The 12191-nt window shown below is 50.8% G+C and overlaps 2 protein-coding genes and 1 non-coding gene across 4 annotated transcripts in view; 2 read left to right on the forward strand and 1 right to left on the reverse strand.

Moving 5' to 3' along the window:
- Positions 1-294: 294 nt before the first annotated feature.
- Positions 295-1486, forward strand: LOC128267356 (28S ribosomal protein S35, mitochondrial). 2 transcript variants are annotated; one of them, XM_053004173.1, is made up of 2 exons: positions 295-557; positions 619-1486. In XM_053004173.1, the coding sequence occupies exons 1-2, from the start codon at positions 346-348 to the stop codon at positions 1418-1420; spliced, it is 1014 nt and encodes a 337-aa protein (XP_052860133.1). In that variant the 5' UTR covers positions 295-345; the 3' UTR covers positions 1421-1486. The 2 variants fall into 2 exon arrangements, with proteins under 2 accessions (XP_052860133.1, XP_052860134.1); XM_053004174.1 differs by having other exon boundaries at positions 295-553; positions 615-1486.
- A 135-nt stretch (positions 1487-1621) lies between these two features.
- Trnav-cac (transfer RNA valine (anticodon CAC)) lies at positions 1622-1694 on the forward strand. The gene has a single exon. It is a non-coding gene; the product is annotated as a tRNA-Val (tRNA).
- A 2468-nt stretch (positions 1695-4162) lies between these two features.
- The window catches only part of LOC128274901 (uncharacterized), a 55125-nt gene continuing 47096 nt past the window's right edge, over positions 4163-12191 (reverse strand). The window contains exons 2-3 of the mRNA XM_053013245.1: positions 8494-8798; positions 4163-5989 (exon numbers count right to left, since the gene is read on the reverse strand). Coding sequence (XP_052869205.1) covers positions 4999-5989; positions 8494-8798 — 1296 coding nt within the window. The 3' untranslated portion in view covers positions 4163-4998. The remainder of the gene's footprint in view (positions 5990-8493; positions 8799-12191) is intronic.

Genomic DNA, 12191 nt, shown 5'->3' on the forward strand with positions numbered 1-12191 from the left:
GGTCGAACGGTGACCGCAACATCACTAATCGGAAGTAGTTTAAAACAGAGATAGAATTGATTTGCAATACATCCTTACCCACGCCAAACACGTTGTGCCGGAGTTCTGTGTTTTACTTCCGACGAACGAGAATCGCTTCAACTGCTTTTGATTTAAAGTTTCGTTAAAGCTTTCGTTCAAACGCTGCGTGTCCTTTGACAGCTGTCAACCGGAGTCTGTTTCTTGTTTGAGCCGTCAAAAGGATAAAACACCAAAACAACTGTTTTTGCATGAGGTAACCGGTAGTGACCGGGACTTTGGCTAAACACTCGCAATTCGTCTCGGAAAATCGGGTTACAGGTAGCAATGGCCCTGCTGGCATGGTGCCTTCCGCGGCCACAATGGTCACGAGCAGTCCAAACAGCCAGATTTCGATTGCAGTCATCGGGACGGGCACTGCACGAGGAGACCCAACAACAGCACGACGATGAAGAGTTTCGAGTGCTAAACTTGAACCAGGTCAAAAATCAGCGAACCCTTCGCCGAAAGGCCCCAAGGCCGGAAGTTCCGCCACCTCGGTAAGTACCGTGGGCTCCCGAAATGTGGAATGGAATGGTACCAATTCGCTTTACCACCTAGATCACAGCAGATGGCAACGGATCAGGACTGGGGTGCCGTGTGGCCCGGGCCTCGCTCATTCCAACCCGCCACCGTCCCGCTGCCGTTGCGCCAGGGATACGTTACGAAGCGAAACCAGATGCCCCCGGGGAAGTACGCAAACGCGGAACTGATGAAGATTCCCAATTTCCTGCATCTCACACCGCCCGTGATCAAGCGTCAGTGTGAGGCACTGAAACAGTTCTGCACTCCGTGGCCGAAGGGACTGGAAACGGAGGAACGCATGGAGAAACATTTCCCGGTGACCTGCATCACGGCCGACTACTGCCACGCCCTGCCGACCATCCGCAATCCGCTGTCGCGCATTGTCACCGTGCAGCTGAAGCTTGGGGCGGCCCTCCAGCTGGACCGGCATGCGAAAGATAAGATGCTCCGGCTGGTCGGCGAACGGTACGATGCGGAGACGGACGTGCTCACGATCGTCACCGACCGGTGTCCGCTGAAGAAGCAAAACTACGACTATGCGATCTACCTGCTGACGGCGCTCTACCACGAGTCGAACACGGTCGAACCGTGGGAAGCGACCAAAGGTGAGGCCGACATGGAGTACTACGATTTCGAGCGGAATCGCAGCAAACGAAGCGCCGAAGCGACGCTCAATTGGGGCCGGACCGAAGGGGATGGCGGATGGGTGATGGCTCCGGCCGAGTATGCGTCGGCCGTGACGAGACTGTTCAACGAGGGAGAAAATGCCTACAATCTGGAGAAATACAAAGAGCAATCGATGGCATTGCTAGGGTTGTCCGTTGCGAAAGGGGAATGACGCGGGGCGGGAGACGCCCGAAAACCAGTGTAAGCAGTTATTAGAAATGTGTAATAAAATCTTATCAAAGGCCGAGAGAAACAAGTTTCCTTTTGTCACTTTGCTCTTTGCGATCCATTCGAGAATATTTGCGCCAAAAGGATTGGCTGCTTCGGTCGGGCAACCTGTTTTAATTGCGTATGTTTCGCCTTTCGCACGTGGGTTTCCGTAGTGTAGTGGTTATCACGTCTGCTTCACACGCAGAAGGTCCCCGGTTCGAACCCGGGCGGAAACACAACTGTAATTTCTTTTTTTTTATTTTGGATTTGGAACGTATTTAATATGTGGAAACAGAAAGGAACTAAAGACAACATTATTCTTCGGCATGCATTAACCTAAATTTTTTATCTTACGATTTTCTTTCATCTTGGAAGGTTCAAGCGCACTTATACAGGTCGTTTTGTGGGGCGGCCAAGAATCGACCTGAAACTGCCACTGTCCTGGGAACAACGAGATGTAAGTTTGCCCCATTTTACGGTGAATGATCAATTTTCACTTTCCATCGCCATTTACTCTCCTATGGCACCGTCGCATACTGTCGTCGTGAATGGCTGTCCATCATCCAAGAACTTGATGGGTGCTATTGTTCACCGAAGACATTCCTGAACGATCCCTCTTGCACTGCAGCCTGCATGGGACGAGGCTAAAACTAATAAAACCCGCTAACCGGCGCCAACGTTGGATTAGTACACTGCTTACCCGAGACCCGATTCGCGATCACTACGAAAGCGGTTCGTAAAGTGAAAATGGTATCCTTTCTAACCGGTTGGCCATTTATGGTTACCCTAGCGACCGTCTTACTACCGAAAGTGATCGTTACCCTCTTAACGGGTGCTGGTGGTGCTACGATGCGTCACGGTGGCGCTTCTTCAGGTTCTGCTTCCCTACCCTCTGGTCCCCAGGATCGAGAGTCTGCTTGGCCGTACGAGATGATTGCCCATTCGCGTCATAACGATCGTTTGCTAGTGAATAGAACGCTGCCCCCAAAGGAACCTGCCGAGGGTGGGATGGCCGTTCAAACGCGCCACTCTCCCGCCGATGGCAATCCGACTCGTTACTTCGACAGTTACGGCGGAGAATGGCACGGCGGAAGTGGAGATCCGGAACATACGCATCACTACCACTGGCCGCAGCATCCACAACACGCGTACCACGGCGGGCATCATCATTCCGGGGGGGCGGTCACTGGTTTGACATGGAAACTGCCACTGTCCGTTGATGGAACGTTCGTCAAGGAGCCGTACCACTATCATCACCCCGGCGGAAGTCTGCTGAACCTGCACCTCACGCTGCTGCAACCGCTGGTGCTGCTCGGAACACTGTCCTTCGTCGTGTGTCTCATCAACGCCGTTCTGGGGTTGGTGGAAAAGGTGAAGCTGCCCCTGTTGCGATCGCGCGACGATTTGCTGGCCACCGGGGCGACACCAGCTTCCGATGGGCCGAACGAACTGTTGCTCGGCCACCTTTATCAGTATCTCAACACGCCACCGGCCGATCCGCAATCGCCGGTGCGTAATTTAACCGATCACCACGGTAGATCGTGAACAAAATTAAATAAAATAGAGACTGGCAGTAGGTGTTTGATGAGAAATAAACAAGTATCTTTATGAACTTTACTCGCCGCCCTGCGGTCATTCAGTGGCTTTATTTTATTTTAACACATGGGTGTTCCCGGCGTGCGTCGCCACGCCTCATTTCATCCTCATTTCTCGATGATCCGGTGTTTCAAACGATCCGGTGTTTCAGACGATCCCGGTGACGTGTCCGATCGGCTTCCCTTCTCGCACGTATCCTGTAGAATTTGGTTCGATTTGTTCTAAAACAACCTGAATTATACTGAATTTTACGTTACGTTTGTATGAGAGTGCAATGATGTATGCAATCTTGAGTGCGAAGCTTGCATGGAAAAATTGTATAATAATATTGCATGATACGACCAAACAATATTTTCGGCAATATTTCAATATTGATCGGTGTGATATATTTTGGAGCAATTTTCCGGTGCAAGTTTGCAAGAAAACATTTCGTTAAACAATATGTGTTGCAACATTTCAGTATTATTGCTTGCCAATTATTTGGGTGCAATTTTCCGGTGCATGATTCGTGTACAAGTTCTACACAAAACATTGCATACAAGATTGCTTTCCAAAATGTGTATGCAATATTGCGTACAAGTTTTAGGAAAGAAAATTTGCACACGTTGCGTGCAACATTGCATGCAAGTCGCTTGGGCTACCTACCAGTCGCTCCTGCTCCCCTATTCAAATTTCGGATTTTTCGGGTTTCGGATTTTATCCCAAAATTGCTATTTTTTTAGGATTTGCATCGCTTGTTTCGCTATTTCTCCAAAACTACTGAACCGAACCAAGCGTGAAATTTTGCACAGCGTAGTTTTGTGACCCCGGACAGTGAATACAGGACCAAACCTCCCGGGAGGGGCCTCCGATACAAACGTAACATGAAATTCAGTATAATTCGGGTTGTTTTCGAGCAAATCGAACCAAATACTGACGGTGGGAAGCCGATCGGAAACGTCACGGGGAAGCTCCATCTTCTGAAACGCCGGATCATCGCGAAATGGAGCAGATGGAGCATTTTCGCACTTACCTCGCCGGACGCCGAAGTCAACAATTGACGAAAGTTTTCAAAAAACAAACCCAGTTTACGATGTTTTAAAACATTTATTGTATTAATTCTGTTTGCTTCGCTTCTGATTTCGCGCGCTCTCTCTCTCTCTGTCTCTCTTTCTTGCTAGCTCGCTCGCATACACACTTTTGATACATAATAATGCTTATAATTTGCTCTCAATCAACATCATACAGGTATTCGTTCTAAACCTAGGACAGAGGGAAATGAAAACGGTATATGATTGGGTTGTTTTCGTGTTTGTGTTGCTCTTTGCGACCCCGCGATCTACCATCTTTCGCCGTCCTTTCCCACGGGCAACCGCCGTGGCTGACTCCGAGCATGCGTCTTTGCGTGTGTGGGTTAGAGAAAAGGTTTTAATTGTTTAACGATCGCTCCACACACACACACGATCGCCTTTCGGTTTGCTTATCTTACAATCGTTAGTGGGACTCGCTATTGGAGTTAAAAATCAACATGCATGGGGCTTAAATATGCGCAAAGCAGCTACACTGCTGCCATCTGGGGCGTCCCTAAAGGACCTCGCGCCACAGGACCTCCTAGAAACGCCGTTTCCCCTGTCGACGCTGTTCCCCGCTAACGCCGGCTTTCTTCTCCCCCCAAGTCGCTTTGAAATGTATTCAAATTTCCATTGAAACAATGCAGACCGAAACTATCCCGCCGGATCCCTACAATTAGCTACATAACACATCATAAGCGGGCGGGTGAGTGTGAGTGGTGTGGATGGATGGCACACGCGCGGGACGAACGGGGAAACCGATGGTTGCGCTGGTGTCCTTCTCAGGCAGGCGCAAGGAGCAGTGTCGTCAGGGTCCTTTGTTGTTGTGGAGGGCGCGCTACCACCACAAAACCGACGGCACGGGCGGTGGTGGCTGCGGCGTCTTAGCCGGGGCCTATTCCTTGCTCGATTCAGCGCTCTCCGTCGACTGGCGACCCTCGGACGATGCGGCGGTTCCTCCACCGTTCTGCAGGCTGCCACCGCCACCTCCGGTACTACCGTTGCTCATGTCCTTTTTGCCGGCGTTACCCCCGTTACTGGCCGCAGCGACGGCATCCGCCGTTTCGAAGGACTGCACCTGAGCCTCGTACAGGAGCTGCATGATCTTGAGCGAGGTAAGGGACGATATCCGCTCGGGCAGCTTACGGAGCACCTCGCCCACGTACAGCCCGTACGCACCGTGCTCGTCCAGGTGGGCGCTGTGCTCGAGATTGTTCTGGTACTTGACCGTGCGGTTGAGGTTAAAGTTGGACAGGGACGCCTCGTCCCCGTCGTAGCTGGTGCGCTGCCGCTTCGGCACACTGTACGACGCCTCGACGTTCGAGATGGCGGCCGGGATCGGCGACTCGACCGGCGTCGGCTGCTGGTGACCGCCCCCCACCCCCGGGTGGTGGTGGCCGCCGGCGGCACCGTGCATGGCGGCGGCGGCGGCGGCGTGGTGATGGTGCGCCGCTTGCTGCTGCTGCTGCGAATGGTGGTGCCCGACCCCGACCGAACCCAGTCCGCCGCCGCCGCCCCGGAACGGGTGCCCGGCCAGTGGGTTCGGGTGTGGCACTTGCTGCGGGTGGTGCTGGCCCGGCACCCCCGGTTGCTGGTGGGACTGGTGCGGGTGCTGGTGGTCGCGGTGTGACTGCGGGTGCGGCGGAGGCGGTTGCAGGTGGTGCAGGGACATGTCGGTGGGTGGGAAACCGGCTCCGTGGTGGCCCCCGAATGGGCCGTGGCCCTGCAGCTTCAGCTGCTGCTGGTAGTGGAGCTGCGCCTGCGGATTCTGCGCCGCCGCCGCCATCTGCTGGAGGTCCAGGTACGCGTGCAGATCGTCCTTCGCGTCTTCCTGCTGCTCCCGCTGGCGCTTCCGCAGAATGTTCATCGGGTTCGTTTCGTCGTCACTGGCCCGGAAGAGAGAGAGAGAGAGACAGGGAGAGAAACAATTAATACCCTTTTCTGTACTCAGAAGTCCATCTCCAGGAACGTTCCGCGGTGGTCACCCGGCGGACGTGACTTCTTTCACTCGTCTTGATTAGATTAATTCCGATCCCCACACAGTCCCAGTGAAGCTCCAGCTCCGTGTTTTCCATACACCCCAAATGAAGTCCAACTTCAAATTTGCACGCAACTCCTCCGGCCACGATACCATTGCGCCATTTTGTTACACTTTTAAGTGTTTCCAATGATTGACGGCACTTTCGGGTCGGGGAGGCCGGGCCGAAAGAGAATAAATTGCCTGACTTGGCCGCTACGAGGAGGCGGGATGTGCGGCAAACAGTCACCCATCCCGCCGGCGCCGCCGCCACCCATCCGCAACAAAGGAAACATATAAGACCAGCGCGCCACAACAACAAATAACAGCGCGCGCTATTAGCCCGCGCTCCGTGCGACCTCTCCCGCCGGGTCGGACAACCCGGGCCCGGGCCTTTGTGAGAGGCACATACGAAGGCAAACATCACAAAACATCACCACCATTTAATAACCAGATGTTTAGCAGCCTTTCGGCGGAGACGGGACGGGGGAGTTCCGGGACGTCGTCCGGGACCGAAGAGCGCGGAAACATGATATGAACGGAGGCAATTGAAGTTGAAATGGTTGTTACATCCGTGGCGCGCGCGCTCCCGGGTCTGGGAGTTTCCCGGTTGCTCCTTTGCCGTCGATACTAACACATGGACTGAAAAGTACCGAGTCATAGACGGCACATAGCTAGTCTCATTGCATTAATCGCTTTTCCTTCGGTTAGTACGCATCTTCAAAAGAAAGCTAAAGCTACAAGACAGTTCGCGGATTGTCGTCTTCTATTATCTTAGTTTACCCTGTCTGTGCCCTATCGTTGATTTGATTATAGGCCGGTTGGCTATTTGTATTCTGCAACGTATCTTGTCTTCTGCATTACCATCTGCTGCAGAATTGGTACCGGAGGTATACGAAGCTTCCAGACGTTCTCCAAGTTGTATTCGGCAACTAGTATTTATTGTTTTATCCTTGTTTATTTTCAGGACTTGCCTGTTCTGTTGCTCTGTCCTGTAGTTGCATAAAAATCTTTGTGGCCAACAGTTGTGACCAAGACATCATATTAATATCGTCCGCATATGCAACTATCTGATCTGTTCATTTGGTGCAGAGTGTCCCCTTTGTGTCGGGACGGGAATCATGCGGATCATGCTCGTTCCAGGGCAAGATTGAATAATATAGCAGAGAGCCCTTCTCCCTGTTTCAGCCCGCTATCTGTCGGAAAGCTCGTCGATAATTCTCCGTTAATTCGAATACACGCCGAGGTACCGTGCAGACAAAGCTGGATCATTCTAATTAGTTTGCTGTGAATACCAAACTCTACTACAGCAGTTTATAGGCTGTTTCCATCTATACGTCGACGTTATATTCCCAGAATTTTAGGAGATTACTTATACAGGTACAGAATATTTGATCGGTAGTTGATCTTCCCGATCTGAAACCACCTAGGTATTACCCTATAATCTGGTCTTCGCTATTGGTCATAGTCGGTTCTCCAGCACCTTATCCCACACCTTGTATGACGCACATAATAAAGCTATCCCCCTCTGTAGTTGATACAGTCCAAGCGATCTCTTTTCTTGTATACTCTTTCGCCATTCTTCGGATATAGATAGCTCTTCGGACATAGCTTGTCTTATTGCATTCATCGCTTTTCCACCGGTTAGTACTAACCTTCAGAAGAAAGCTATTAAAATTTCATAATTTCATGATTCATTCAATTTCGGTTTTTAATTTTACATCGCTTCTTGATGGGAGAAAATATCGTTCACGTGAAGCGAAGGACTTGAAAAATGTTATAAGAACACCACAGCCATCAGAAACAACAATAAAATGTTGGTTGGCTGACTTCAAACGTGCTCGTAGAGACTCCAAATGAGGACAGTAACGGCAGAAAACTTAAAAAAATCCACAATACCATTTTGAATCCGTTTGAATCGTTGCGTCAGTTAGATAGCGTTGTAAAGATATCGGAAGACCGTGTGGGCTTTGCATTGCTTTTGAGCATTTAAACTCTGCTCAAAAAAAACCTCGTCCAAAGCACAACAATCGGGCTGGAAAAGATATTGCCTCGGTATTTTGAAATGTACGTCGTGAGGCATTCATCGATTATCTCGAGAAGGGAAACCACCATCTGCAGTGAATTGAACTTCAAATTGCGTTCGTTCGAATGAAGAGAGTTCTGATCGCCCAAAACTGAGGCAAAAGATAAATCGTTCCACAAAAAGAACATTGAAAACATAGAAGGCGGTGCTGGATTAATGGGTTTGGCGTTTGCTTTCCTAGGCCCGAAACTTTTCAGCCCATGTGCTACTGCTCGGTGACCGCGTGCAACTGTGTTTGACACAGCAGCCTACTATGGCCAATTCTGATGGCGGGAACCGCAACTTACGTGTCGTCCGGTTCACCGTTCGGCGCCCGGGGTCTCCGGATTTTGATGTGTTTGTTCAGAAACTTGAGCTTCTCGAGCAGCGGCCACTCGCTACAGTTGACGCCATTCTTCATGATGCGCCGCTCGACCGTAAACCGACACCGGAAGTAGGTCATGCGCTTTTTGCACTGCTCCACGTCCATCTCGCACAGCCGGCTCAGCTCGCGCCACGCCTTTTCCTTCTTCGACTGGAACTTGTAGTGCGGATGGCTCTTGTCGTACAGGACCGGCATCCGGCGGTAGTAGTCGCACAGCTTTTCATCTTTCTGCAAAGGAGGAAGGGGAGAGAGGAAGGTGAGCTTAGTGTTCTGGAGAACTTGTAGTATAAACCGTTTGTGTCCCTCGCCCGTCCGCCCCCCACAGAACGAAAGTTTGAAGAAACCCACAGACAGGGCCCCGGTGAGTGAGTGAGTGAAAGACGAACCTCCAGCAAGTCGCCCGATCCGTGGCTACTGCGACCGTTCGATTTCGGTGACGTTTGAAAGCTCGCCGCCAGCGCGCTGGATGGCAGGAGCGTGAAAAATGGCGGCGATAACGATGGGATCATCGTTAGCTCCGGCAACAGGTCCATCATTTTGGCGAGCGACCAAATTCTGACACCGTACACAGGAGAGAGTCCCCGCCGCCGCCGTGTGCAGGACACCTCAAGACACACACACACCGGAAACACACGCACGCGAAGGTATGCGCTATATTTGCGCGCTTAAAAGCGGCCGGCTCTTCGTCTTCACCGGAAGAGTCGAGTAGCCGGGGGAATGGGGTACGGTTTTAGTTGCGTTTTAAGTTTATCTCAAACAGTAACATCTTGTTTCGCGGCCATCCCCGAATGAATGCACACACAATGTAATGTAAACACACACTGTTCTTCACTCTCTTCGTCGTTTAACAAACAGAGACATGGCCAACACACGCTGCTAATAACCGAAGAAGGCTGAAGGTCTGGTGTGCTGGTGGAGTCTGAAGAAAATAATGTTTGTACATTAAAACGAAGTCAGCGAGCGAGAGAGATGGAGACGGAGTCGGAGAGAGAGGCAGCGAGCCACTTCAAAGGACGGAGACGGAGTGAGATGGAGGCATGCATAATGTGTATAGCTGCTCGGAGAAAATGTAAAGATGATGCTGATGCTGATGACGATGATGATGGCCCTATGTAAAACATGCCAAAGGTTTTAAGATAAATAAAACGGCCAACACAGAATACTAGTATTTCGAAACCCGGTTTCCATATTGGTTCCCGGCTTTGCCATTGGTTGTTGTTGTTTGTTGGTTTGGTTCGTTGGTTAGGTCGTTATTATTTTTTTGCCCCCTTTTTTCCTTTGCGTTTGTGCCACAAACAACGGCCATTATGCACGACAACTCGTTACCGCAACAACATCAGCAGCAGCAACAGAGAGAGACAGAGCGAGAGAGACCTTCGGCAAGCACATTCAATTGGAAGAGAAATAACAAATGCAAACACGGCACCGAGTCACAATCGGCACCACACAAAAACCCCGCGTTTTCAAAAGGAGTCTCTCAACCAACAACACAGCACGAAACACGATTTAGATTTATTAAACCGGTCGAACGGAACACACGACACCGACACCGGGGGGATTTGAATATGAAAATCACCTCTCCCCCCCCACCAAGTGTCCTCCCACAAAGTGGTGCAACAAAAGCATCAGCTGTGTAGCAGCAAGCACACCAACTCGCGCGCTCTAGCATAGTGTGCTGCGCATAGAAGAATACGCGGCCATCATCATCATCATCATCCCGCACGAAAGTCTTCTTTTTATGACACTTAATAACGACAAATGATGTCACATCATGCGCGTACTACGACCGGGTAGCGTGTGCGCGCGCGCAGAGGAGGCTTTGGAACATAAAACCGTGTTCGGAGAGTTGTCTTGAGTCGTTGGCGCGTGCGAATGGCAAACCAATCGACAGACAAATTAACAGCACAGCATCGCCGGAGCACGGAAAGGGGGGCTCGCGGGGCACACTTCACGCCACCATCACGAACCGAGAGAGGAGTTGCAACTCTGAATTCCTGTGCACACACACACACACACCCCGCGTTGGCCATTGTTTATTCATTCTACAGCCCGCGCACTCAGCTTTCGCCCAACGGTAAATTCAAACTGACAGCTCTCGCTGTCGCTGTCGCTGTGTGTGCGTGTGTGTTGCAGGTTGTTAGGTCGTTCGTGCATGCAAAGTGGTCCTTTTGTTGAATGGTCTATTTATTGTGTGTCACACGACTGACTAACACATGTCCGGAGCACACACACACACACACAGCGAACGGTTGATTGGTGGGAATCTCTAATCAACCAATCTCGCATTTTTTTCCGTTGTATTTCTTTACTATCGCAACAAACATCGTTTACATAATATGGCCCCCCTTAGTTCGTTCGTTTATTGTCGTTTTAGCGTTTTCTATTTGTTCAGCACACACACACACACACATTAATCGGGACCGGAAAGCGCAATGATTCCCGTCGTTTAGATTGACTGTCGTCCCCGAGTCTTTCGATAGAGACCGAGGGCGCAATCATCGTTTAAAGAATGGGGAGTTTCTCGTCTCGCTCTCTCTTTCTCTGTCTCTCTCTCCTCTAGTCATGCGGGGCTCGCCGGGCAGTACACTTAATCGAGAAGTTAGATTCCAATCTAGATACGAACTTTAACGATTGTGTGCTGTGCTGTGCTTCTTGTTTGCGCTGTTCAATCTTCCTACACTCTACTCTATTGCTTTATATTGTCATCCCTGTCTCTCTCTCTCTACACATCACCAACACAGAATATGGTTTGTTTTCAAAACTTTTCTCACGACACAACAATGCACCGCACAACGTCGTAATCGGACAACCTTTTTTCTTGGGTTTTTTTGGCTGGGGGGAGGCAAGACACTAAGTAGGCTTGTCTTGTCCCTGAACAATTCACCAATTCACAATCGCTCGCCACACACACACAAACGATGATCAAGGATGAACACCGAACCAAAGAAAGGATTTAATTTAAAACCGTGTGATGGCACGTGTGTGTTCCGAAGTTCCGATTTTACCCGAACAAAAGTTACGATTATTTGGCCCGTCACTGACGAAGGTTGAAACCGTTCTGCGGTGCCGAGCGCATTGTGCTGTCTGCCGCTCGCAGTAATCTACGAACGAACCCACACATACACAGAGCGCACTCGAAACGTCAATCAGCGAGCGGCTCTCTTGCGTGAGCCAAAGCTCTCACCAGCCCGACGACCGCGACTCACTCGCTGTGAGTGAGAGAGCGAGCGAGCTCTCTCACTTCGGGGAGCGTCCGAACGCTCGCTCTCTTTCTAATCCCAACATGCCAATTACAGTGGTGTGCTGCGATCCGATGGCTGCTGCGTTCGATTGGAAAGCATGTGGTTTCTCTCGCACACACACACACACGGTGCGTGCTTAATCCTCCCCGCGAAAGGATGCGCACCCAGTTTAGGGGTGTGTGAGACAGGCATACAGTGTCCCGCTCTCACTCTCTCTCGCTGTGGCCCATTTTGCGATGATGTGTATTGTGTGTTAATTCATTAGCTGCATTCATTTGCGTAGAGAACAGCAGCACCACCATCCCTCTGCTGTCGTTCCAGTCAACAGCGCTAAACACACACACAGCTATACACACGGATCGTATTGATGGCTTGATTG

Source organism: Anopheles cruzii, chromosome 2 (genome assembly GCF_943734635.1).
Source record: "Anopheles cruzii chromosome 2, idAnoCruzAS_RS32_06, whole genome shotgun sequence".
Lineage (NCBI taxonomy): Eukaryota > Metazoa > Arthropoda > Insecta > Diptera > Culicidae > Anopheles > Anopheles cruzii.

What these genes read in the sequence shown, in the direction of transcription:
- LOC128267356 (XM_053004173.1), top strand. Translation starts at nt 346, where the DNA reads ATGGCCCTGCTGGCATGGTGCCTTCCGCGGCCACAATGGTCACGAGCA. An exon ending in CCGGAAGTTCCGCCACCTCG is followed by an intron (nt 558 to 618) that starts GTAAGTACCGTG and finishes TTTACCACCTAG; the next exon opens with ATCACAGCAGATGGCAACGG.